Genomic DNA, 26,256 nt, shown 5'->3' on the forward strand with positions numbered 1-26,256 from the left:
TTAGTTTTCTTCTAGGGGTAGAAATAGACAACAGAACTCATCTTTTTTTTTTTTTTCTGTGAAATTGATGAAATTGTGAAGTTTGAATTTTTTTTTTTTTGAAGGTTGAAGTTTGAAAGTTCCTCACTGGTGCAAACAGACTGAAGCATTTTGGAATTGCTGAATCCTAGAGTCTGGCTGCCTGCAACAATTAGTTCATCTCCTCTTTATTTACAAACTGCTACTACCTCTACGTTCTGCTAAAAATATGTTATCCACTACAAGATTGTAATTATTTGATAGTTATCTGATTTGTTTTATTTATTGTTTAAACCAAATATTTTATCTGTGACAGAAAGAAATGGAGCATAACCAATCAAATTCTAGTTCATGATAGGTCATAATGCCAAGTTGCCAACTGGCTACATCCTTCATCCTTAAGGCTTAAGGTGACGCATCATCTAGGTCAAGATTCAAGACATGAGCCATTTGTACAACATGCTGCATTTGGTATTCAAAGGGTATCCAGGCATACCAGCAAGAAGATTGTAACAGTGAACCGTGAAAAGAGAGAAGTTACAAGTCCTGAATGCAATGCAAGTAGATCCAGATAAGAGCTTTCCATTTGATTTCTAGACAGAATTGATGTATAACAAAATTGATTTCCATGCCTTTGATTGGGAATTATTGGCTTCATGCCTGTCTGAATGTTTTGGACATCAGTGAAGAGTAACCAAGGAGTAAAATTTTCCTGCTATAAATATAAGTGAAAATTAACAATACAAAATTGAAAAATCTAAGCCGGTAAATATTCCATGTAAATCGGTCTGGCCACTAGAGTAGGGAACTTCAGCTGCACACTGCTTCCACAGCAAGTTTCTTTGTCAAGCTGGAGCACAGATCTTTATTGAAGTTCTCTTCTGATAATGCTACCTCACAACCATTTTTGTTTAGACAGATCTGCAACAGAAATCAAATAAATTTAGCAATTGTAGAGAGACATGCCAAGTCACCAATACCTAAAATCCTGACAAATATTCCAGTTACAGATATGCACAAGGCAGAGTCAAGCTCACAATTCAATTGGATAGCCTATATGATATTTATGTGCTTGGAGATTTGATCCTAGTTTCAAACAAAGAAAAAAGGAAATAAAATATGACAGATAAGAGTTGAATGCTTAGGATTTTGTTTAACCTAACAGTCCTGGTATGCCATTCTATTGGTATCTTGCATGCTCAAACCCAACTGCCAATATTACAAGTATGGGTTGGCCAATCATAAGCATATACTGTAAGAAATTTACTAGTAGAACCACATTATTTATGAACCAATAGATGTTAACATCATAGATTTCGAATCATTGGATTTAGGTATGAATAGTATGACTGTTTCTGACCAAGACGATGAAATGAAAGATGATCAACTTAATGCAATGGCTGTTCCAGTGTGCTATATTCTTTACCTTTTCTATAACAGAAGTGGAATTAGGATCATGACAGTCCCCCTTGCTGTAGGATCCACATTTTCCACTAGGACTTCCAAAGCTTGCAAACTTTACACTGGAAATGACGGTGTTGGAGGGGCATTTCAGATGGACTGTGGGTTTGCCTTTGCTACCATTGGTGCCCTTATGCCAAGATTCAGGATCAACAGTGGGAAAATCTTCTGAAATGACAGCACAGACACCTGTCACTCGTCGTCTTGAGAATTTAATCTCAGTTGGATTTCCACCTTTCTCCTCAAGGATCACCAGAATATTTCCTGATGGCCGAAACCAAGATCGTGGAACATGGTACCTGTTCCAGACAAAGAAATTCCCAGGAATATTCAGTCATAAACACACAACAAACACTCACCATATACTGAGCTTGAAGTGTAAACTTGAATTCAGCTAATTGGTTTACCATCTTTGAGTTGGTTCTCCACAGCCAGTGTCACATTTGTCTGGAAAAAATTTGCCTCTATAATTGCATTCAGATGGACACTCATCATATACTGAACTTGCCCTAGGCCAGTATCTTCCAATTGGTTCTCCATTCAGCCAAGCTTGGCCTTTCCCCATAGATAACATATCCAGCCCAATAGGATCATCTCCAGGTGGAGTATCAACAATTGCCTGCAAAATTTAAACAAATAGTAGTTTTTCAAGGCAATCTGGTAGGATTTTTTTCCCTTCATCAAGAAAGTATTGACCAATCAAAATGTACACATGCAACAGGCAAGCGATCGCCAAATCATGCAGTGCTATATTTGCTTTTGCTACTTGGCAGTTCAAACACAACATTATGAATTAAAGTGCTACAAGAAACAGCTTGGAATATATCTAGCTTGACAGAATGTCACAGTTCTAAAGGATAAACAACCTGATTTGCCACATTTCATCAGTTCTAGGGCTTTATTGCATATTGGTTGGATATGTAAATTTGGCATCAGAGCCTGCCCCTACATATGGGGTTTGAATAATGGAAAAGGGCTATGTGGAAGCAGTGTTTTAAAAAGTTAACAAGGCTTAGGTCTTGAGGTTCATGCTTGGAAGTATAAGGAACATTCGTCACAACTTAAGATGCCTTATGTGTGTTTTTAATATGTATCTATTTCTGGTTTTTTACTAATAATCTTACGGTTCTTTTTTATATGATAGCTATTCATGTATATGTTCCTCCCATATAAAATATGCTCTTATTGTGCATGTTTTTACACTATCTCTTTTTATTTTGATGTTTTTCTTTTAAAAAATAACTCATTAGGCTTGAGCTTTTGCCTCAAGGTTTATAACTGATTCATCTAAAGGTGTTAGTGCCTTACTTCGAATTTGTGTTTATATTGCCTGGGAGAAGGGCTACTTGGAGTAGAGTGAAAGCTGTCATGATAAGGGCTACCTGCTAGATTGAGAGCTGTCCAGAGAGAGACACCAAGATGTCAACTGTGGAGTAAGTGGTGGTATGTACAGCGCTAAAGGTTAAATGGCCTGATTTTCTGTGTTTCATTGGTCCTAAGGATTTTGGCATATTGGTTGGATACGTGACAAAGAAAACAAGAGAGCTTTTGTACTTAAGTCTAACTTCTTGATGAGCATAAAACTCTGTTTTTTTTCCATTCATTTGCTATTTATCTTGAATTTGATATCTTTTACCTACAAACAAAGACATTGACATAGTCAAACACTGAAAGTGTAACTTGGCAACTTCTGGAAACCCAAAAAACAATACAAAACAGAAAGAAATATGTTCTCATGGTACATTCCGTATATTATCTTTTGCCTACAAACAAGGTTGCTAACATAGTTTAGTTCACCTAAGCATGAAAAATTATATGAATGTTAAGAAAATGTTGAAAACAATAACTTGTGTATGCGATGCAGTGACTAACAAGGGCAGATTTCAGATAATGAAGTTTCAAGTTACATCAACTTTAATCCTCTTTGATGAATTGGCATAATTACTTAAGAAGTGTTATAACATACCTTGTACCATGTTAGAGGCTGATTCTTTGGTGGATCTGAAGTTGAAACCCATTTCACATTATTCAAGCCATTAGGATTGTAAATGTTTAAGTGCTCTCCCTCCAGTCCAATCTGGGTAAAGAAAGTAAAGAAAAAAGAAAGACAAAAAGGAAGATACACTTTCAGATCTTTGCCATGATGCTTCACACTAATGAGGTTTTTACATGCAAGAGAAAAGATGAGGGATTTGACAAACTCTGGCACCATCGAGTTACCTACTATGGGGATAATTAGTAATTCAAAGGGGCTTGGTATGCCAAAGAATAAAATGACAATTCAGCATAAAAGTAGAGGGGAAAATAATTTTATAGCATGCCATAAGCCAGACATATACATTACTGATCTTGAAAATAAACCTCTATAAACATTTAGAGAAAACATTTTTCTAAAAACACTTTGTAAATACCAATATCCTTGTTACTCCACAGTACATACAAAGACTGGAGAAATGACAGAGATAAAACTAGGTTTATGAAAAAAATATCATCTTCTACTTATGTAATAGAAATTCAACCCATTATGCCTATAGATGATTAAAATTTCTAAGTATCAGCCAAAAATTCATGACAAAATAAATTCTGTGGGATTGAGTAATAAAATTACCTTATAGATCCAAGAATTTGAAGACAAGTCAATGGTTCCATTGTTGAACCCCTCTATCATGACATTGGTTAGTCCAGCTCCCACCCATTCATAAAATGGTCCTGCATTCTTAAAGAAACAAGAAAAAGATAGGGAAGGGTCAACAAAAGCAACTAAATAGGTGGAGAAAGTTAGGAACTATTATTTGTTGAGAAGTTCATTTCTATATTGAATTCTGACAGTCAAAACTGATTATTTTCCAAACTAAAACATATTGCTTCAATGGGCAGAACTTCAAGAACACTGCCAATCTTAACCTGTTGAACCTAATTTCAGCTGGTATTTCAGATTTCCTAATTTATGCTGTAAGCGCCCATAATTTACAATAGATATGGCACTGAACAGAATGGAATGGTGAAACAGGATTTTCATGTATCCAACCCCATATAGATAGGACAAGGCTTAGATGATGAAAATGATGATTTCATAATTTTTACTAAGGTACTTACAAATTTGTGAAAATCTTTATATGTGGACCAAAAACCATTAGTTTACAGAAGATGTTGCTCTTTTGCTAATTGTTTGAAAACCTCTGATATTTCTTATGGTGTTTAAAGTGCTTCAAGGAACACCCTCGCATTGAAATTATGTTCTGAACAATCATTGGGAACTAACTAAAGACGACTGTTATTCCCTACACCTAAATCCTCAGGCATATTACCAATATGAACCAAGGGATTCCTACTAGGAGCATGAACTAAATGAAGATACCTAAAACCAGTATGATAAGGCCTATTCTTTAGCAAGGCATTGAGACTTAGAAGTCATGTTTATAAACTTGGAAACTCAAAGTACTAAGTAAGCTGCTGAATTGGGTAGATCAGCAGATTGATGATTAACTTGAAACTTATTAGTTATTACAGAAACAATAAAAAATTAAAAAGATAAAGAGTTAATATAGGAAAATACAAGAAAATTCAGAAAATATGGATACATTATTCAGAAAGAAATTATTAAAATATCTGTTATTCTTTTGTAACAAGCAACTAAGTGGAAAAATAAATATCTTGCTCATTAATTATTATGTTTCCTATAAATGTGTCCCCAGACCCCTTTAGGGGAGTTATGAAGCTTGATTTTGATGGATGCTCCTTGAGGAATCAGGCACCTTTGGGAAACAGACCTTTTAGGAATGTGGTTGGTGAGATTCTTTGGGTTTATTCAGGTCCCATTGATCTAAGGATTTGGTCCATGTAGGGCCTTATATTGATGGACTCTATTAATTCAGAACATGTTGAGGTAGAAGGTGACTCTAAGGTGGTCATTTTCTAGTTTATAACAGCAGTTAGGAGAGAGATATGTCTTTAAAGGTAAATATCTTATTCAGATGGATCCAGAAGTTCTTTGCAGCCAACTGTTTGGCTGATAGCTTGGCTAGAGCCTAGAGGTGGTCTGGACCAATCTGAATTCTATTTAGGAGATTCTTTATTAGTCAGATTCCAGTTTGCAAGAATCTACTGCTTAGTGCAAGGGTAAAGTCTCAGGATGACAAGTGTAACAGCTTGGATTCAAGTCTTAGAGCACTCACTTTGTGCAAAAATGCCAAAGGTTAGGTCTGTATCCAGTTCAAGTATTAGAGCAGCCACTTTGGGTAATGGCCCTTTAGTTCTTTTTGGTTTACCTCCTCTTGCATGGGGTTCCTTGGTCTTGGATTGCCTCTATGGTGGGCTAGGAATTGTATTCTACTTCGTATGGTTAATGAAGTTTGCTTATATTCCTAACAAGGTAAATTAACTTTATACTAGGTATGACAATCAGAAAACTACTTGCAGGTATAGTCCATGTGCAGTGAGAAGATACGCAGAAGGACTCTCAGATAAAGATCTCCAAAAGCAAATAAAATAATTATCTTCTCTCACAAAGTGAAAATCAAAATTAGAATAGGAGTGATGCACCTTTGATTGAAAAGGAAACATTAAAAGATAAATAAATAGTTAAATGGATTAATGGAAACATTAAATGGTTCTAGTAACTCTAATTTGATTTTCTCAGCCAATTTTGTACAATCTTATGGATCTAAGATTAATAGTTAATAGAAACAATCTGAAGCACTATTAATTTTCTTTTGAAAAATAAATAAATGGATGGAATTTGATCAATGGGAGTTAAAAGATTTGGATGGCCAAAAAGCATAAAATTTTTCTGTAACAGCATTGCTTTGACAAGCTCCTTGAATTAGAAGTGACAGATCCAAGTTTATATATGTGATATGCCTAAATCCTCTTATTAGTAATGAGAGAATAAAATGAAATACCACCTGAAGGTTACTTGTGGTTGAAAAGTAATTATACATGTTCAGTGTTAGTCTTTTGCATTAACATGAAGTAATGGTTGCAAAATTGCAAGAGACATTTATAAAACATAAAACGACTCTTAAATAGAAAAAAAGTGCAATGGCTTACTTGCAACCCAACAGTCATGCTTAGAAGAGCAATTTCATTATTCCCTGCCTTGAGGGAAACTGGGCTTTCTAATTTGAAAGTTGAATTAGCACCATTTCCAGATGCACTAGCTGTATATATGGATAGACATAAACTTGTAAATTCAACTATAGGAGCTCATTCATACAAATTACATATTTGACAAAAATAACTTATATTTAATGCGTTCACATTTACAAGCAAACATAAACTTTACAAAATATGAACACAAAAGATAAATTGAACAATAATAAAAACATATTCTTTTAGCAAACAAAGCACTAGGTATAAAATAAATGACAAACAAGCAAAACTGCTGATGCTAATATGAAGAACTAGATGACGAAAGTACATGGTTTATTTGTAGTTTATGTATTTGATGTACCATATTACTGTGGACCTGTATCTTTGAGTTGTTTGTATTTCTGCCCAAACATTATGTAATTTTGCATACATTTGATGTTAATACAAAATTGATCCTTGGAGCAGGGATCAATACCTTTGACTGGCTGCTACTTATAACTTTATATGTCAAATATTCAGATATTTGATGTACTCTATCACAAGAGGACAGTAAGCATTAGCATACTTCCATTTAACATATCAGAACAGGATCACATTTAATGCATGATAAATGGAACTGAATTTTACATTTGATGTAATGTTGCTCTAATATTCAGATACTTCAGAGTAATTGTACAAGTACATTAAGTGATCCCATGTTTGACAGCAGGGTAATGGGTTCATTTCATTGAATCAATGTTTGGTTGGTTCTTAGGTTATAGTCCTTTTAGATGTATGTTTATTTCTTTCAGTTTACCTTATACAGTTGTCAGATGTAGTACATTTATATAGCTAGAAGCACTTTTAGGGCTGTCCTTGGACTGCGAGGGTCCAAGACCTGATTTGACTCTGAATCCAATTATCCTGGATTTGGATGTTAGAACTTTCATCCAATTAGTAATTGGATCAGATACGGATTTAATCCCATCTGATCTGATTAAAATTCAAGTCCAATATAAAGTCATTACTTTATGTACATAGTAGAGGTGTAAATCGGGTCGGGCTGGTCTACGGGCTGGGTTGTGGCACGACACAATTATAGGGTTGTGCCGGGCTTCGGGTTTCAGGTTGGCGGGCTGGCACGGCCTGCACTGTCGTGCCGTGCTGCCCGTGGCCCACAGGCCTGCCCGAAAAACTAGCTGTTGGAGACCCCCCAATGGCTAGTTTCAACTTTTTTGGGTTTTTTATAGAAATACCCCCCAACAGCTATAAACACCTATATAGGTGGTATTTATGTATTTTGTCTTTGGGAGGGAGATAAAATGACAATAATGACCCCCAACAACTATATTAACAACTAGTTTAGGAGGGTATTTAGGTAAAGTGATAAATGACTTTATAATAACCAAAATACCCCTCCCAACAACTAAAAAATAGCTAGTTTTTAGGGTATTTTGGAGAATTAATTTATTTTTAATTCCTATAAATAGCCTTATCCTCCACTGTCCTCATCACAGAAATTCTCATACTCTCTTATACTCTCTCAAATCTTAATCTCTTCTCATACATCATACTCTCTCTACTCTTCAATTCTCAACTTGATTCAAGTTTCAACAACAAGGCTTGGTCGGGTATCTCAAGTTAGCAATTTGGGAGACTTAGAGGCTTCAGCCGTTGAAATCAAGTTGAAATTCTGAATCGGCAATTTGGGCAAGTGCAATTAAATTAATTTTTATTTTTTTATAACTAAAAAAAATGGACATCTCCTCCTCACGCTCTCGACACCAATTCCCCAACATGGTCAATGTTGACGATGTCAATATTGAGTTGCAATATGATAGTGTTAGCGTCGATATGGATGCTGCTGATATTGCTAACATTCCCACTCCTAGTACTGCTACTAGAGGTAGGGGAAAGTAAAAGGAGAACACTAGGTTGATCCCGGTTTGGACATTATTTAAAATAGAGGGGGTTGAGGGGAAGGAAAACTGGGAAAGAGAGTCGTTTGTCAAAAATGTAAGAGCGACTTTAGCTACTATAGTAGTGATGGTACTAGCCACTTGGGCAGACACTTGAGATGCCATATGATGAAAGAAAAAGAAGGGAAAGAAAAATCACAAGCACAAATAGGAAGTGAGATTTTTGGTACTTTTAAATATTACCAAGAAAAAATGAGGCAAGAATTAGCAAAATATATTGTGCATGCTGAACATCCATTTTTATTAGCTGAAGATACTAAACTTGAAAATTTTTTACGTAGATCTGTAAATCCACAATTTAAATAAGTTTCTAGAAATACTATTAGAATAAATGCTTTAAAATTTTTTTTATTCATATAAACAAAATTTAATTTCTATGTTATCAAATCTTAATTCTAAAATTGCAATTACCTTTGATATTTGGAAATCTAGATTTAACATAAGTAATATTTGTGTTACCAGTCATTTTATTGATGAAAAATGGCTTTTACATAAAAGAATTTTAAGTTTTACTAGGCTTGAAATACTGGCCCAATTATTGCTACAAGTATTTTAAATACTTTACATATTTATAATTCTAGTAATAATGATTTGGCAATAAATGTTTTAAATCTCAATTAAAACCATGTTTAAATGGTAAGTTATTGCATATTAGATGTGCATGTCACATCCTAAATTTATGTATTCAAGATGCTTTAAATATTACTTTTCATCATATTTCTAAAGTTAGAAATTGTATAATATATATTAAAAGTTCTGGAGCAAGAAAACAAGAATTGAAATATTTATGTCAAATTTGTGGTTTAAAATATGAACATTTTGTATTAGATGTTCAACATAGATGGAATTCTACATATTCTATGTTAGAAATTTGTATTGGTTACAAACAAATTCTTAGTGATTTTTATAATGCAAAAATGCCACATGATCCTATACTTGAGGAAGATTGGGAAATGACAATTTGTATAAAAGATTTTTTACAATTTTTTTATGATGCAACTAATGAATTTTTTGGTGTTTATTATTCAACTAGTTGTCATTTAGTTAATCAATTATTTATAATTAGTGAATGTTTTGCAAAATATAGGAAAAATCAACAATTTAGAAGTATTATTGAAATAATGGAAAATAAATTTAAAAAATATTGGGAGAAAATTTCTCCACTTTATTGCTTAGCTGTAATATTAGACCCTAGGATTAGGAAAGATGGTTTAGAAATTTTACTTGAATCATATTGTGAAAATATGCATATTGAAATTGGAAATAAAATAGAAGAAGTTAATAGTTTATTATTTGAAATGTATAGTTTATATGAATCTCAAGTGGTAGGGCATAGGAAATCTTGTATAGGTGTAAGTTCCACTTCTAGCTAGTTCCAGTAGTGGAATAGACAAAATTCAATCTCTATTACATAAGAGGCAGAAATCTAATACTAGTTCATCAGCAAGTTCATTTACTGAACTTAATTTTTATTTACAAGCAAGTATTTCTACTTTAACTGATTTCCAGAACAAGGGATGGGATAATTTTGATATTTTAGCCTAGTGGAGAGGATATGAAAAAAACTATCCAGTCCTGGCCACCATGGCACATGATCTACTAATCCCTTCGGTGTCTACAGTTCCATCGGAGTCTTGTTTTAGTGCAGGTACTAGTGTGTTGGACAAAAAGAGAAGCTGTATGAATGATGAAAGTTTAGAGATGTGCATCTGCCTTAAAGATTGGTTGGATGTTGAGGATAGATCACAAGACAAAGGAGGGCATGACATTACACCTAATGTTTCACCTGAAGCAAATGATGAAGATGCAGGTGGAGGTGGAACTTGAAGAAAAATAATGAATTCAATATTTTTTTTTTGTATACTCAATATTTCACTATTTCAATTATTGCATTTTTTTTTCAATTTTATTTAAATTAGTTGTTATTTTTCAACAATGTAATTTTTTTCTTTTCAATTTATAATTGTATTATTTTTTATATTCTATTCCATTTTCTATATTTCATTCTTCCATTATCCATTGATTATTGTATTGTTCAAATTCAAGAAATAAAATTCCTATTTTTTCCAATTTGTTGTCCATTTTGTATTTTGTTAAGTATTTAAGTATTTTTTAATTTCTTTGCTAGATTTTTTATTTTTCCAATTTGTTCCCAAAGCTCAAAGGAATTATTGAATTAAGGAAAGTAAAGTATTTTAGAAAAAACAATAAAAAATGTTAAAAAAAAACAGTTTGGCTCGGTTCGGGTCAAGTTTCATAGGCTAGGCCCAAGACACAGCCCGGCATGGGCCCACACAGGCTTGGGCCGACTCCCTGAAGTATCCTAGGGGAGGGAAGCAAGGTCCAGTGCGGCCCACGGGTAGGCACAACCTAGCCCGCACTTTGCACGGGCCGCACGCGAGCCATGCCGTGCCGGCCCAGCATGACCCGTTTGACACCTCTATACATATGGAGTATTTATATATATTTAAGTATTTATATACATTTATTATACATACATAAGTAAAAAATAATTAGTTTTTTTTTTTTAACTTTTTAAACCTTTTGGCCATTTTAAACACAATAAAATGGTTGTAGATTAAATCCGAATCCGATCCAAAATCCGACATGATAATCAGATGCATATGCAGATCTGGAGGTTTCTTAATTGGATGTGGATGTGGATGCAACTGGATCTGACCCGTTTACAGCCCTAAGCACTATTAGCGAAGGAGGTCATTTCTTTAGGGCTGCTTGCCTGAGGTAAGTAGAAATAACTATCTTCTTTGTATGAAATGATACGAGTAAGTTGTATTTGCACTACCAATAAAAAAGTAATTATATTACACTCTAGGTTATTCTAGAATGGAGGCTAGGAAGGAACTCTTAAGTGCTGGTAGGAAGGATGAGAGAGGACTATGTCCTTTGTCTAGAGTCATTGTATTAGAGAGGATGGATCATTGATGGGTGTGGGGGGAACTGGGGAGATTGGACACCACTTCTAGCCAAAAAGCTAAAGCTATTAGCAAGGTTCAAAATTTTGATATAGTGTTGGGCTTATTGTATCGTATTGGGAGCTCTCTCATACCCCAAATAAGGGGTGTTTCAGACTTTAACCACTTTCAGGGGGTAGGCCTGCCTAAAGCCAACCCCCTGAAGCAATTTTGAAAAAAAACTAAGAAATAGTTAAGTATCGAAACACCTAATAATCCTGTTGGTGCGTATCAAGTGTATCAATACTTAAAACCATAGTTATTAGGTTGTAGGCCATCTTGAATATAAGTCCCTTGCCTCTCTTATCCCTTTCAAATGTGGGAGACCATCTGCTCACACGTGAATCCCAACATCTCCCCCAACGTGTGAGGCCCTTGTCGTCCACATCAACCCCACCCCCCACCCCCCAAATGGAAAATGTTAACACAACAAGACAAGAGTGGGGTGTCTCAGGGATCAGACCTCCTAGATTAGAGGTTTTATTTTCTACTAATCCCTCTTCTTTTTCTTTCCTTTTCTTTTTTTTTTTCCTTTAAGTAATGAAACCTATTATCAAGAAAAAAAATTGATGCATGTCTACCATATGCTCTTGTAACAATAACTAGAGAACAAATAGGAGAAGCTTTTGTTATAAAAAATTCTGGTACTCTTCTTCCCTCGTATCACCTACCATGGCTAGAAGAATGATACTCCAAAGAGTACTGAATTTTTTTTAATCTTCTTAAGTTTGATTTTCCGAGAGTTCCATTTCAAGCCTTGGAAAAAATTAGAAATGAACCCCAAATATCTTCAAGAAAGAGCCCATAACTCCATATTGAATTTGCAATGCATGCAAAAACGGCTAGTGTTTTGGGAAGTTCTTTGACATAGGGTGCAATTAAAGTTTTAGTATTGGAGAAAAATAATGGCTAAAAGAGAAAAGGAAACCACAGCTCAGCTAAGGCTTGTTGCTTAATATATTGTCTTTTGCAGGAAATGTTGTCCTGAGGATACAATCTCTTCGCACTGTGTATTGACCAAGGCTACACTGCTTGGGTTTTCATTTGAACAGTGCCAGAGTGCCCACATAGACTGACAGAGTACTTAAATTAATAGAAAACAGATCATAAGGTTTCCAATGCAAAAGACAAAAATAATTCATGGATATGTTGAGATTGAAGGAGGTATGACACTTAAAAGACCACTGAGGAGACCTGCAATTTCCAAGTTTCTTCTTCTGTACGAAGGTGAAGGGAGAGGATAGAAATTAACAGATTATGAACAAACATCATTATATGGTATAAGATAATGTTTATGATGTTTTAACTTGTCAATTGCAAAGCTTAAGGAAAAAAAACAAAAAAAAAAAGACACCTCTTCTTGACTTTGTTTTCATTTTCTACTTGAATTTGAAACTGATAAAGATATCCTTAGATGAATGGTTGGAATTCAACACCACCATCTTCTAGATTCATAGCTGAAACTATAATTACTCTGATACTTATGGCATTCCTAAAACTAGAAGAACCTGATATTGTTGACTTTGTTCTTCTTTGGTACTAATATCATCTGTGTTTCCATTTAAACCATAACAAGAAAGTAGGTCTAGACTGATAAAAAATAAAATATAACAAATAAAAGTAGGTCCAGAGCTAGGAGACGAAATAGATAAGGATTTTAATAATATAAATAAATAAGTGTGTTATACAAGTATGCATTTTATTAAATGAACCAGGAAACAGTCTGAAACCATGTTTTATCATCAAGAATTTGGTTGTTCAACCACATGCCCAAATCAAATAATCAGATTATATACTCATCAACAGAAATTTCATAATGTTTTTGAGTTCTGATTTCACAAATAAACAATAAATTTATCGCATTAGGATAAAGAAACACATTTTCTTGATAATATGGCCTATGTACTTAGTGCAGCTACTGGGAAGATGCCAAAGGTACAAAAGACGTATGCCGTTTACTATGACTGTACACTTCTCAGCAATAACAAGTAACAACTACCAAGTGCAGGAATTTAAATAGGAAAATAATGCACAGAATGAACAAAGAACAAAGTATGCTATAGTTTGGAGAAAGATGATTGAGCAAAACATTTGAATAATCGCACAAGGAGAGGTACAGAAGAAAAAGTACTGGCAAGGAGATTAGAAGAAAAGAGTACAGCATAAATACAAAATTAGAAGTCAAGAATTTGGTTGTTCAACCACATGCCCAAATCAAATAATCAGATTATATACTCATCAACAGAAATTTCATAATGTTTTTGAGTTCTGATTTCACAAATAAACAATAAATTTATCGCATTAGGATAAAGAAACACATTTTCTTGATAATATGGCCTATGTACTTAGTGCAGCTACTGGGAAGATGCCAAAGGTACAAAAGACGTATGCCGTTTACTATGACTGTACACTTCTCAGCAATAACAAGTAACAACTACCAAGTGCAGGAATTTAAATAGGAAAATAATGCACAGAATGAACAAAGAACAAAGTATGCTATAGTTTGGAGAAAGATGATTGAGCAAAACATTTGAATAATCGCACAAGGAGAGATACAGAAGAAAAAGTACTGGCAAGGAGATTAGAAGAAAAGAGTACTGCATAAATACAAAATTAGAAGAAACAGATGATAACCTTGAAGTTCCTGATTCACAAAAGCAAGGAGAGCATGGCCCTTTGATGCAACTAAAAGAATAGGCTGTTTTCCATTTCTCAAGAACTCCTCATTTTCATCAACATGCAAACTGCCATGGCAAATACATATTTTAGAAAGAAACTGCAGCTTTACTTCTATTTAAAACTCATTAGATGTTCATCCAGAAGATGGAATCTAAAAGGGCCATTACACATGCAGATGGAACCTCTGGTTAGATAATTTCCAAATTATAATACCTAAGGTGACAATGAGTAGTTTGAGTTGGTAAATGTGCAACTTGAACTGGCACAAATTAAAAAACAAGTAGATTTAAGCTTCCATGAACCTAAAAGAGAAAAAAGGGTGGGTCTGGAAAGTTGTCAAGGTGAAAACATTTAAGTAATTCACATATGAATCAGAATTAGAAACATTAAAATCGTATGAAATCTAAATACATTCAGGAAAAGCCAACATGATAACTGGAGAAATTACGCAGGTTGGGTTCAAGGTTGGTTTCCATATATTATATTTTATTGTTACATCAGCTTCAACTTCCAGGTTGATTTTGATAACTATTTTACAAAATAATGGAGCAGAGCCTCTGATGTATGCTCTATGTTGGTTCTCAAGAAAATGTTTAGGCAGGTAAAATCCTAGTTTATGATATTAAACAGGTTACTAGCAGTCGAAGAACAAATGGTAGAAATTAATTCTAGGTACAGATGGTGGGCAGTCATACAATTTGTAAAACATCCTAACAATATGATGCACTTTATTTTTCCCTATTAGAGTCATGGTCCTAATTAGTATTACATTCTGTATCATAAAATTCGTGCACACTCCAATTCCAGCATTAATTCAGTGTCTTTTACAGATGAAACATGCTTTAACCAATTTTCCACCGTGACACTAACCTTGTTGTATACCAGAGGTAGTCAGTAGTATCTTTTGTGGTATTTATGTGATCTACAAAGCCATTTTTAACAAAGTCAGCTGCTCCCCATATCCCTGTCTTCTCTACAAATATGTCCCAATGCAAATTGTTTGAGCCTTTATCTGCTGATGTCACCATTGGCTGAAGATCCTCTGGTATCATTTCAACAACAGAAGTTTGGGAACCAACCTGTTGAAACATTTAATTTTAATTTAAAGCAAGATAATATATGTTTTCAGAAATTAAAAGACATGCAGAAAATGTGCATAACACTCTTATTACCACTGCTTCGTGATATATTTTTTCATGATGTAAACAAAAGCACATCATAATCTGTTACTTGATGGAAATTACAAAATACAGAGAATCAAGAAAATAGTTGACTGTCCTGGATGCTTATGATCTATTCAGAAAATGATGTGTAAGAATGAAGGTTAATTTCCAAAGGCTTCTTTTTCTATGAAGTCCTTTGGTTTGTTAGGCCATTTTACTGAACATTCTGCAAATTGATGTTATAGGGAATACAAGATTAGCACATCAAATAGTGTAACCTTCTTTAATAATGTAATGATTATAGCATAATGAAAACCATTTTCAGGAATAACTTATGGAGGCACATCAAGAAATGGAAGCTGAAAAGATACCTTTGCAGTGTTGAACACCTCATTCTTGCAATCTGGCAAGATGCTAACAGACCAAGCAGGCAGGTAATATGATGCATTTCGGAAAACTACTATTTTGTCATGTTCTTCATCCATGTTAGCAAGGAAAGCAGCACATTCTCCTGAAGGGTCAGCATAAACATCGGCCTTCAAAAAATGAAAATTTGGTTAAAATTTTCATTTATAAAGTAGCAAAAATTTAAGGAACAGTTGCACAGATGAAAATATTAAGGCACCTTTAATGCTGGTAAATTTTGAAATTACTACAGAAACCATACTAATACAGCAACCAACAATGCAGAATGAAACCAGTAGGAGATACATGAAACTGAAGATCCAATATATACCTAACATGGAGATATGATGAAGCAAGAATGCAAGACAATAAAGTGATACATGTTCATAATTGATGCAGGGGGATCTCCTACCAAACTCAAGGTCCCATAAGCATCAAGATAAAGATATGAACATACCCTGAGAAGCACAAAGATTGTTTTCACTGTTGTGTTTTGTTTATGTAATTGATTTATTGATATTTTAATAGCCTTCTATGAGATGGCCAGATGGTGGTTATAGAACTCATATAGATTTTTTATTTTTTTTTGATAAATTAGAGCTCATATAGATTTCATATGTTCCTTTTATGGCCAGAAATATTTGTCATTTAGAACTGTTGAATGTTATTTCGTTTAAAAGTCTAGAGTTATTAAATTTAGAAAAGTAACCTAAGGTCACATATATCCAATGCTTGGGAGAGTTAATGAGCAAATTGCTTCAAGAGTATCCAGAAAATTGTAGTACTATATAAAAACTGTACAAGACTAGTAATCTAGGGCCTCTCTTTACAAGAAGCAAAATAAAATAAAGTATACAATCATTAACAGTAATGCTTCCCTCCAAGTGGTTTATAAATAAGCATTCTCAACCAAAATCAGATTCAGTGAAATGAGAAAATATTTTCTTGATAAGATATCAGACCAATGAAAAGACTTCATATCTTATGGGATTGCGTTCTAAACCTTCAAATCTAGATCAAATTTACATAATTTCTTGGATAATTTTATTCAGAAGTGTTGGTTTTCTTTCCTTTCCTTTTTTCCTCTTTTTTGTGTTTTGTTTGGGTGAGAGTTCTCCAAGTGAGCATTCGGATTCTGTTTTCTTTAATATTGTTGCTTTTCATTCTGCATAAAGTCATGGTACCAGATGTATCAAGTTTGACATACATCCTCCTACTTAACATTAATAACATCTTTATTACTTACTTTCTTTGAGAAGAAATTACTTATGCACATACTTCAAATATGTGGAATTCCTAGATTATTCTCTCCTGAGTGTTGAAACAAAAAATTACTAGTCAACTCTCATTTTGTTGAAGCAAAAAAATTATTGCAGTCTCAAACTTCAGGCATTAGAAATTTAGAATATAGAGAAAAGTATCATCTAATGATTCAATAAAAAAAGAAAATATGTTATAACAAGTTAACAACTAAAGACAACAAATGATATTAAAACAATATATACTAATAAAAATTTAAGAAAAATAGATAATGAAATGAAATCATGGGTAACATCCACCCATTGTATAATATTTAGGTTTCAATATGCCAATGCTTGATTGGACATATTGTTTGATATCCTAGCACATACCAAGGTCACGAGTTTGAAAGGAAGGACAGATACCTCTTGTAATGGACCTAGAGGCAAAAGGGTTGGTTCATTATGGAGTAGTGCATGCTCACACAACTTAATCGCTTTATGGAGTTCCTTCAAGTGTCCCCATTTTGGAAGTCTTGCTAAACCTGAAACTCATTCAATATTGCACCTATTAAGATTACACATCATATTACAGATTAAGAACTTAACAACTTATTTGTAGAATGAGAAATGCAGATAACTTACCATATTCATCAATTGGTGCATCATAATCATAGCTTGTGGTAATGAATGGTCCACCTGACGTCCGACCAAAATTTGTTCCACCATGATACTGAGCCACAGGAAGGAGAGATAGGGAAGTTCTTTAATATGTCAGTAACAATGAAACCATTGAATGCAAATAACAAAACTGGTGGTAGAGTTAAAGAATATAAAATTGAATAAAAGGAAACAACACAAAAAAATACCTCCTTTTAGGAATAAATATATGAAAATATAGAGTGATACAAAATATGAAAATATATAAAATACCATGTAATAATTTTGTACACTACCGCCTTTCTGGAAAAAACGAGCAACAGCATAAGCAACATCTTCAGGTGGCCTGTGAGGACTTCTTGCCCCAAATGTTTTAAACCTGAAATACCAAACAATATGATCACTTCATGAGATTCAAGAAACTTCATTGAATGCATTGAAAAGGCCAGTCTTTAATTCTATGGTGTCAAACTACTTTGAGTTTTAAATTGAACTCATTCACCTGGATACTGTCTGAGGAATTCAACAGTTACCCATTCTCCCAATGGCATGTCTATGGATATCTTTTTCTGATAAATAACTTAAATTTTATTAACAAACTTAATGTAACATCTATACAAGCATCCCTTAGAGAGGCACAAGATGCTACCTCTCAAACAATAAGACAAATTACAATTGTGCCCGGAATAAAAAACGATCTATTCACCCCTTGCTTATCCAAAGCATCCGCCATCCCATTTGCTAATCTCCTCACCCATTGTATCCTCAAATGCATATTCCTGGTAAGCCATTTAAATCTTTTCATTTCACTCTTGTAGCACCAAACTATGGATTATGGATTCTTTAACCACTCCACCACCACTTTTGAATCCCCTTCAATCACCACATTTGACAAGTTTATCTCACTATCGATCTGCACCCCTTGTATTGCAGCAAGCAGTTCTGCTTTGAGGGAGTCACCCATACTCGCAGGGACAGAAAAGAGAGCTATAAATTCACCTTCTCCATCTCTCAAGACCCCTTCTATTCCAGAAGGGCCTGGATTACCCTAGTTACACCCACCGCAGTTCAGTTTAATAAAACCTTCAAGTGGTGGTGCCCAAATAACCTCCATTCTGCCTTTCTATTAGAACCTTCAGCAACTACTTTCCAATTCCTCCAAATATCATCAAAAGAAAACTGGGAGAACAACTCCAAGGTCTTGATCCAATAGATCACCCTAAGGATCACACAGTTCCTCATTTCTTCCTTCTCTCCTTCTTTGAGAAAATTCTTGCATTCCTCACTTGACACATCTCCACATTTATATCTTTTCATCACTTTACATTGAAATGTTACAGAAGGAAATCAATAAAAATCAACTTGGTAAAGGGTTTGTCTTATAGACCATAGGTGGAATTAGAATCAGTACAAGGAACAAGAATCTTAGAAAAGTATTGGTTCAAAGTCATTTGGAACATCATAATGAAATAAACTATACCTTTTTACATTAGAAACTAATGTATATGTCCTCACTTTAGAAGAGAAATATAGTCAATGCTTGTACTTATGCTAGCCCACTTGATCCACCTATCATATGTGTGGGAATAGTATGCACTCCCTGTTATATCCACCAGCTTATATCTTGCCAAGAAATTAATCACTTTTCACTGTGACATCTGTTTATTCTAATCCATATTTTCCCCTTTCCTAATTAATTTGAATGTCTACCTACTGTTTTTGTATATTAAAGTCTTCTTGAGGACGTAAAACACCCAAAGCAGAAAAAAAAAATCTGGTCAAAGAAATCTAGGCATTGGAGAAGATAGCATATGATAACTAGTTAATTCAAGATAAAATAAATGGATGGTGGGGTTAGTATATACTATATAGTTATGTATCACATGCAAAACTTACATATGATGGGGTTAGTGTATACTATATAGTTATGTACATTCACATGCAAAACTTACATAAAGAAGTACAAGGCCAGGTTTATTCCAGGGAGTTAACTAAGAAATAATTCTACAAATTGAAAATGAAACATCAACCATCATCCAAGCCTTGTCCGAACTATATGAGGTTGGCAACATGAATCCTGTTTTGCCATTCCAGTCTGTTTGAAGCCATATCCATTGTTAAACTATGAGCACTTAAAACATTTCTTACTAATTCAATCCATGTCCTTGTTGGTCTACCACTAGCCCTTCTATGCATGTGACCAAACCATCGTACTCTACTTTTTCTCATTTTATCACCTATTGGAACTACTCCTAGTCCTAGATTCCTTCAGATGACTTCATTTCTGACTCTGTAACCCTTTGGAAATGAAACCTTTATGACATAAAATGAGGCCAAATACAGAGCAAACATAAGTGACTGCCAATGAGATTGCTTTACAACCTCTACATGTAGCTGTCAACAATACCTGACATTATTAGATTTGGCCTTGAATTTCTGATAGAAGCACAGAAGATGATAGAAGCCATGACTGAGTGTTCAAGAAAGGCTTGAATAGATAAACAGGGACGGTAGATATTAAAAAGACTATCGAAGAATGTATTACTCCTTATAAGGCTTTTCTAGGAAAATCCTGTCAGTGGCAATGGGGAAAAGTAGGATCTAGGATATTAATCTACAGGGATATTATGGTGAAAGAATGGAAATTGCCAGTAGAGGCTTCCTAGAGTTCAACTTTTTATCTTGATCAGGAATTCAGGATAGTTGAGATGACACCAACTGCCAGGGCTATCAAGTGCCAGCTAACATTTCAGTCTTAAACAAGGATGACATCTACATATTTCCAAAACCAGAAAAGGCACAAACCCCACTGAACTCATGTGCATAAATCATTTCTTTGCAATTGTATGAAAATATTATTGACCACAACAAAGAAAGAAATTATAATAAATATTTCTCAAGAAAAATATTTTCATCAATTTCTTCCTATTTTATATGGTGTTTCTTTAACATTTTGACTATTCATCAAGGTGAATAGTATATATAAGCATTTAGTTGGGAAGGAAGAAAACACAAAACTGGAATATTTTAAATAGTATAACAATGAAAAAGGAGAAACTAAAGTCACTTATTTCTTGCCATCCTTTTCCACCCTCATTAATTTATGACTTTGGTTTCCTTTACCCTTATTCACTTTTCTCTTTGAGTTCTTTTGTGCTCAACTTGTCAGGAGTTGAAAACATTTCAAGATCTATTCTTTCCTAATCAAAAGAAATAAAGTGCAATATATCATATACTTCATGTTGAGATAATCACATGAAATTATAAACAAAAGAAGTTTCAATTAAAAACGTGAAAGATAAAATGAACGCTAATATCAAAAAAAAAAAAAGATAAAGCATTACCATCCAGGCCAATTCTCAGTCCACATTTTTGGTTTGTTGACAGAATTAGGTTTAAACTGGTCGCAGTAAAATGAATTACAGGTATTGATCTGCAAAAGTGAAAAAGCAAGAAAGCAAAATTATGCTCCAAGTTGAATGCTGAGTACTTACCCATAAAAGAACTTGATTTAATTTTACAAGGTGAATTTTATCCATTCGTAAACATGACGAAAATCATGCAGCAGAAGCATATAGGGTCCTACACATCAAATGCAGTTGGGAACTCCTTTTACAGTGTAAGAATAATAAAATACTAAAAAATCTTCAACTGCAAAAATGAAGAGGAATTAATATCAGAAACAATGATGCAATGGTAGATATACACCATTGTATCCATAAAATACCTACTGTTATTTATCTTTGAATCAATGATCTTTCCTATTTTTGTATTTAGAAAACTGGTAGTGACATGATTGTATTGTAAAATTCGGTTGATTCGATCATGTCCAGTGAAAGCCATATCGCTGTGTTCATGTTGCTACACTTTTTCCACCTTTCAAAGCATTGAAGTTCATTATTAGTTTCCCATATTAGGCAATCCAAACTCATTTCAGTGCACACTTTCTACATTGACTATTTACTATAGGGAATAAAATAAAAACTAGTAAAATTACCCTTGTAGGCTGTAAGTTGTATTCTCTTTCAATAAAGCTACTTCAAGTCCAGCAGACCCTATTCCCTACCAGGATATTCTCAAAAAGAACATATAAAGGAAAGGCATAATACAGTTTTTAAATGGTTTCTCTAATGTATTCACACCACGTAAGATAAATACTAACAAATGGCTTTTACCGAGAGAGAGAGAGAGAGAGAGAGAGAGAGAGAGATTCTTGAGCATAAAAAACATAAAATAAAAAAGGTGAAAGTGAAAAACCACTCACCACAGGATCAGGAGCATCATATTGTTGGCACATTATCCAAGGTACACCTATATCTTGAGAAAGAGCCATTCTTGCAGCCCACATAGCATATGGCTTTCCCCCATCTCCATATACCCTTTCAATGTCTCCATATTCATTTTCTACCTACAAAAATTAAAAGTATGGCAAATGTAAGTTCAATTCCTCCACAACATAGAAGTATTAATTCTGACATTTAAATTATGGCCATTTTAAAGCTAAAGTATGGTATTAAAATAAAAAATAGTAAATGTGAAAATAAAATCCCAACACAGATATGTAGCACAGAATAGATTTTAGTTTTTGCTTCTATAAATTTTCCGCATTAAAATTATAAGATTGTTAGACCTAGTAAACAATGATAGTTCTCAATGAACTCAATTAAATAAAATGCATCAAGTACCAACAACCAAGCCAGAAGATAATATTTAACAGAAATTAATTGTTAAATTCAAACACTAAATAAGGTTTCAAACACCACAGAAATGGAATTGAGGAACCAGTCATATAAGTTTCAGAGTTCTCTTGTTTGGGATCAGTTCTCTAGTCAAATGGACTTTAAGCCTTCATTGTTTCAACTTTTTGAACTAAGCCCCCTCCTCCCTTTCCGCAGCAAAAAGAAAGGAGCTCCAGTATGGTTCTGATGGAGTTGATATTAGTCCAGATGAGAGAACTGAACTCTTGATGTGTGAGCATGAATTTAAAAAATAAATAAATAAATAAACTAGTTTACTAGTCTTCATATATAAGCTGCCCCTTGCCTTATTGGCTATGGATTGGAACCAATAGTTAAAAGGAACAAATTCCATTACTGAATCCCTTGATGTACAGAACGGTAAAATTGGATCCCCAAAATGAGACAGGAAAAGAACGACACATACAACAAAATTATTTTCCATGAATCAGCCCTAATTTCCTTTGATGATGATGTAGGACAAGAGGTATCTTTAAAATATTGCACTTCAACTAAATAATGTGAATAATAGACAAGAAAACAACCAAAAGGTTAAGGAATTCAATTGGTTAGAGACCAATTAAACAGCCAGAAGAAATGGGTGTAGAGTCACTGAGAAAGAGACAAGTCATAAAGAATAAATTGTGGAAATGCAGCCCAATATGTAGAAATCATTAATCAACCATCCCCTATGAAGTCCAAAAGGTTTTGTTTGACCAACACAGCAGAGCCCAGCACATTTAGAAGAATAACAGAAACCAAGTTCTGCATAGTGTCAGAAATATGCACACCAACTGACGAAAGCAGTCGCACTCAGAATACACAGGACTTTTTGATGTTAGAGAAGGATGTAAAATTGACTAGATTGCAACATTTTTGTCTTTAAGATTCCAAGTATCCATATATAGAATGAAAAATGAAATTGTTAGCTTTTTTTTCTTTTTTTGCTTCCTTGGGGATAAAGATCAATGCACAAATGACAAAATATTCTAACTTAATTCTATGTAGATAAAGAGTTACACTTGCCTGAGCCAAGATGATAGGACCTCCCTGTGATGCGAAAAGCTTCTCCCTCTTCATCATGTTCACTATAAATGTTGTGAAGTTCTGCATGTGATTCTGAACGACAGATGACTCAATTAATAAAAACGATCAAAACCAACATTTATTATAGGAAAAAACACAGATGTTTATACAGCTTCAAAAGTTAAACACAGATGAACCCTTTAGAGTATTATAAAAGCAGACCAATTTCAATACCTTGAAGGGCTCGCTATCAGTTCGGAAGACTGTGCCAGGCACATAATGCAGCCAAACAGGTACACCACTGAAATGCTCCATTAACTCATCGTCAGGATTATGAACTTCTAAACCACAAATAAATTTTAGTTGCTTCCAAAAATGTATAAAATCAATAACACAAATATGTACACAGGACCAGTTATTAATACAATCATACTTTACCTTCTTTCAAAAAAAAAAAAAAAAACACAAGTATAAATTGATAATGCAAAACATCAAATTTGCAGTCTAAATTCTAAAACAGCTGCTGGCATACCCAAAGTTCCACTCTGCTGCAACAAATGGTCCAATCCTCAATATCAAATACATCCCAGCTCGCTGAACAATCTTCACAAACTTGACCAGATTGTAGCGCTTATCAAAATAATACTACAAGGTTCAGAGTAAAGAAATCTAAGTTCCTCTTGAGCAAAACACAACAAAACAACAAAGAATCAGAGCTGATTCCGAAGTTAGTTGCATCCAATAAAACATCCTCTGATTAACTCACATTGCCAGGAGAAAGCTCATGTCCATTCCAGAACACATAAGTCTCTATTGCATCAGCCCCTCCTTCTTTAGCAGTTTTAACGAGCTCAGGCCACATCTACTTCAACCCACATTTACCATTATCAAGATTATGAATAATATCCAGAAAACTAAAGGAAAATAAGCAAAAACCAAACAAGTAAACAAAATTTCTTCAATTCAGGGCCGAAACGGAGCAAGAAAGAACGAAACTCACTCCAGGAACACTGCGAGGGTAATGAATGGAAGAAGAAATGATGAGCTTTCTCTGGCCATCGAAGATAAGAGAACGACTGTCATACGTAATATTAACGGCCAAAGACAATGCAGAGAAGTAAAAGAAGAGCAAGAACAGAGGAGCCATGGAAATGGAGGTAGAAATGTTCTTTTCCGCCATTGTTGAGCTCAGCTAGAAGCTCATCTGAGCTCAACTACCCTTTAGTCCAAAAGGGTCTAAGAAGCAAAGCAGAAATAGTCTGCATTTAATCCAACAAGATCAAATAAACTGGCTTTATAGCAAAAAACAGAGCGCGTTGATGTCAGCAAGACGGCAATGGTCATTACTCTTCAACCAGATTCCTGCTAGAGAGAGAGAGATAGTTTAGCAAAAGAAAACAGCTTTCCAGATTAACAGCTTTCGAGATTCAGAGTCAGAGAAGATTTACTTTTGGCTTAAACGAGTTTATGTGATTTGCGAATAGAAAACGACTAATATTTGATGGCGGTTCTACGAGGAAACATGCGTTTCCCCCCGACATATCCACCGCGCAACCGATGTGATATCTTGTTTGGGTCCCACATTTCATCAAAAGATTGATATCTTTTTCGCGTTGCCACATGATCTGTATTTGTGGTTTGGGTCCCACCTTAAATGGCCTACGTGATGGATGGCAAGAAGATCAGGGCCCACCACTAACTGTATAAAAAAGGACGTTTGCCAAACAAACTCTGCGTGTTAATACTTTGGTTTATTAGTTATTTTGTATATCTTCGAAGTATCGGTACAAAAACACATGCGTTTTATTAGTTTTTTTTTTTGGAAAGTTGGTTTTTAAATAATTTTTTATATACTTTTTTATTAAAATAGCTGTTTATAAATGTTTCGGGATTCAAAAGATACGACACTATATACTGAAACGAACTCTAAATTAAGGCCCGTATGGGAGAGCTGAGATGTTGATTCAACTTAGTAGTTCAGCACTTCAGCTGTTTTCAACTATTTAAATTTTAAAGAGGCTGAACCAGATAGCCTTTCAGAAGACTGATATAGTCTTGAGATTTTTCACCAAACAAATCTTATAGACCATTCATGGGGTCCACATTTGGAAAGCCAGAAACCACTACCTGGAAGCCCTTCCTAAGGCTCCATTTGGAAGGAATACAAATGTAAAATACAAAATCTTATGTTTTGTATTATTTTATATGTATTTATATTTGTATTTGTATTCTTTCTAAACTAAGCCTAATGGACACTTAAAAGTTATACTGATATACTTTCTTTCGGTCATGAAGCAACCTTCGATGGTACTAGTTTTAGTAGTTTCTTCAAAGCAGTTAAGTCAATACAGCTCAGTTAAAACTGAACATTTCCGAACAAGCTCTTACCTCCCCGGTTAAACTCATTAAAAAATTATTGATCATCCCATGTGTGGCACATTAAGCTTGCTAATGTTGCATTTGGCATTTCTTATTTTAAGGATTTATCTCTTTTTTTTTTATAGTTAAATGCATGAATGTTTAACTACAAAAGGAGATAAATCTTTAAAATAAAGAGTACCAAATGCAACATAAACCCATTAAAAATCAAAATGAATTTGTACTCCAACTCAGCTTTTAGGTGTTTAGTGTGAACACCATAAAATTCTCAATGCAAAACTAAACTAGGACAAATTTGTATTCACTTTTTGCACTCTTAAGGGTGTATTTGGTTGTAGTGCAAATTTATTTGCACTAGTATAAATGCATGAGAGTGCAAATGTAAAAAATGCAAATTCTTGTTTAATTTTGTTTTGGATTTCACTTTATTCTGTTTCACATCTTAATTTACTTCATTTGTACTGCAATTA

The 26,256-nt window shown here is 34.1% G+C and overlaps 1 protein-coding gene across 3 annotated transcripts; it reads right to left on the bottom strand.

Moving 5' to 3' along the window:
* Positions 1 to 580: 580 nt before the first annotated feature.
* BGAL10 (beta-galactosidase 10) lies at positions 581 to 24,941 on the bottom strand. Of its 3 annotated transcripts, XM_088944597.1 has the most exons (20): positions 24,856 to 24,941; positions 24,408 to 24,769; positions 24,174 to 24,269; positions 23,940 to 24,052; positions 23,642 to 23,708; positions 23,408 to 23,500; positions 21,910 to 22,053; positions 20,990 to 21,078; positions 17,919 to 18,024; positions 17,631 to 17,718; positions 17,412 to 17,530; positions 15,714 to 15,878; positions 15,050 to 15,258; positions 14,135 to 14,244; positions 6,529 to 6,638; positions 4,088 to 4,195; positions 3,446 to 3,556; positions 1,887 to 2,098; positions 1,445 to 1,778; positions 581 to 939 (listed from the first exon to the last, which is right to left on the bottom strand). In XM_088944597.1, the coding sequence occupies exons 2-20, from the start codon at positions 24,585 to 24,587 to the stop codon at positions 829 to 831; spliced, it is 2,565 nt and encodes an 854-aa protein (XP_088800723.1). In that variant the 5' UTR covers positions 24,588 to 24,769; positions 24,856 to 24,941; the 3' UTR covers positions 581 to 828. The 3 variants fall into 3 exon arrangements, with proteins under 3 accessions (XP_088800723.1, XP_088800722.1, XP_088800724.1); XM_088944596.1 differs by having other exon boundaries at positions 24,408 to 24,878; XM_088944598.1 differs by lacking the exon at positions 24,856 to 24,941 and having other exon boundaries at positions 24,174 to 24,272; positions 24,408 to 24,760.
* Between the last annotated feature and the right edge of the window lie 1,315 nt (positions 24,942 to 26,256).

The sequence above is a fragment of the Nelumbo lutea genome, chromosome 5, assembly GCF_056320005.1.
Source record: "Nelumbo lutea isolate HS-2025 chromosome 5, American lotus-T2T, whole genome shotgun sequence".
NCBI lineage: Eukaryota > Viridiplantae > Streptophyta > Magnoliopsida > Proteales > Nelumbonaceae > Nelumbo > Nelumbo lutea.

Excerpts from the sequence above, each read along its gene's own strand:
- BGAL10 (XM_088944597.1), bottom strand. The coding sequence starts at position 24,587 with ATGGCGGAAAAGAACATTTCTACCTCCATTTCCATGGCTCCTCTGTTC. Across the intron at positions 24,053-24,173 it reads ATGAGCTTTCTCCTGGCAAT|TATTATTTTGATAAGCGCTA; the intron begins GTGAGTTAATCA and ends TGAACCTTGTAG. Across the intron at positions 2,099-3,445 it reads AGCCTCTAACATGGTACAAG|GCAATTGTTGATACTCCACC; the intron begins GTATGTTATAAC and ends TAAATTTTGCAG.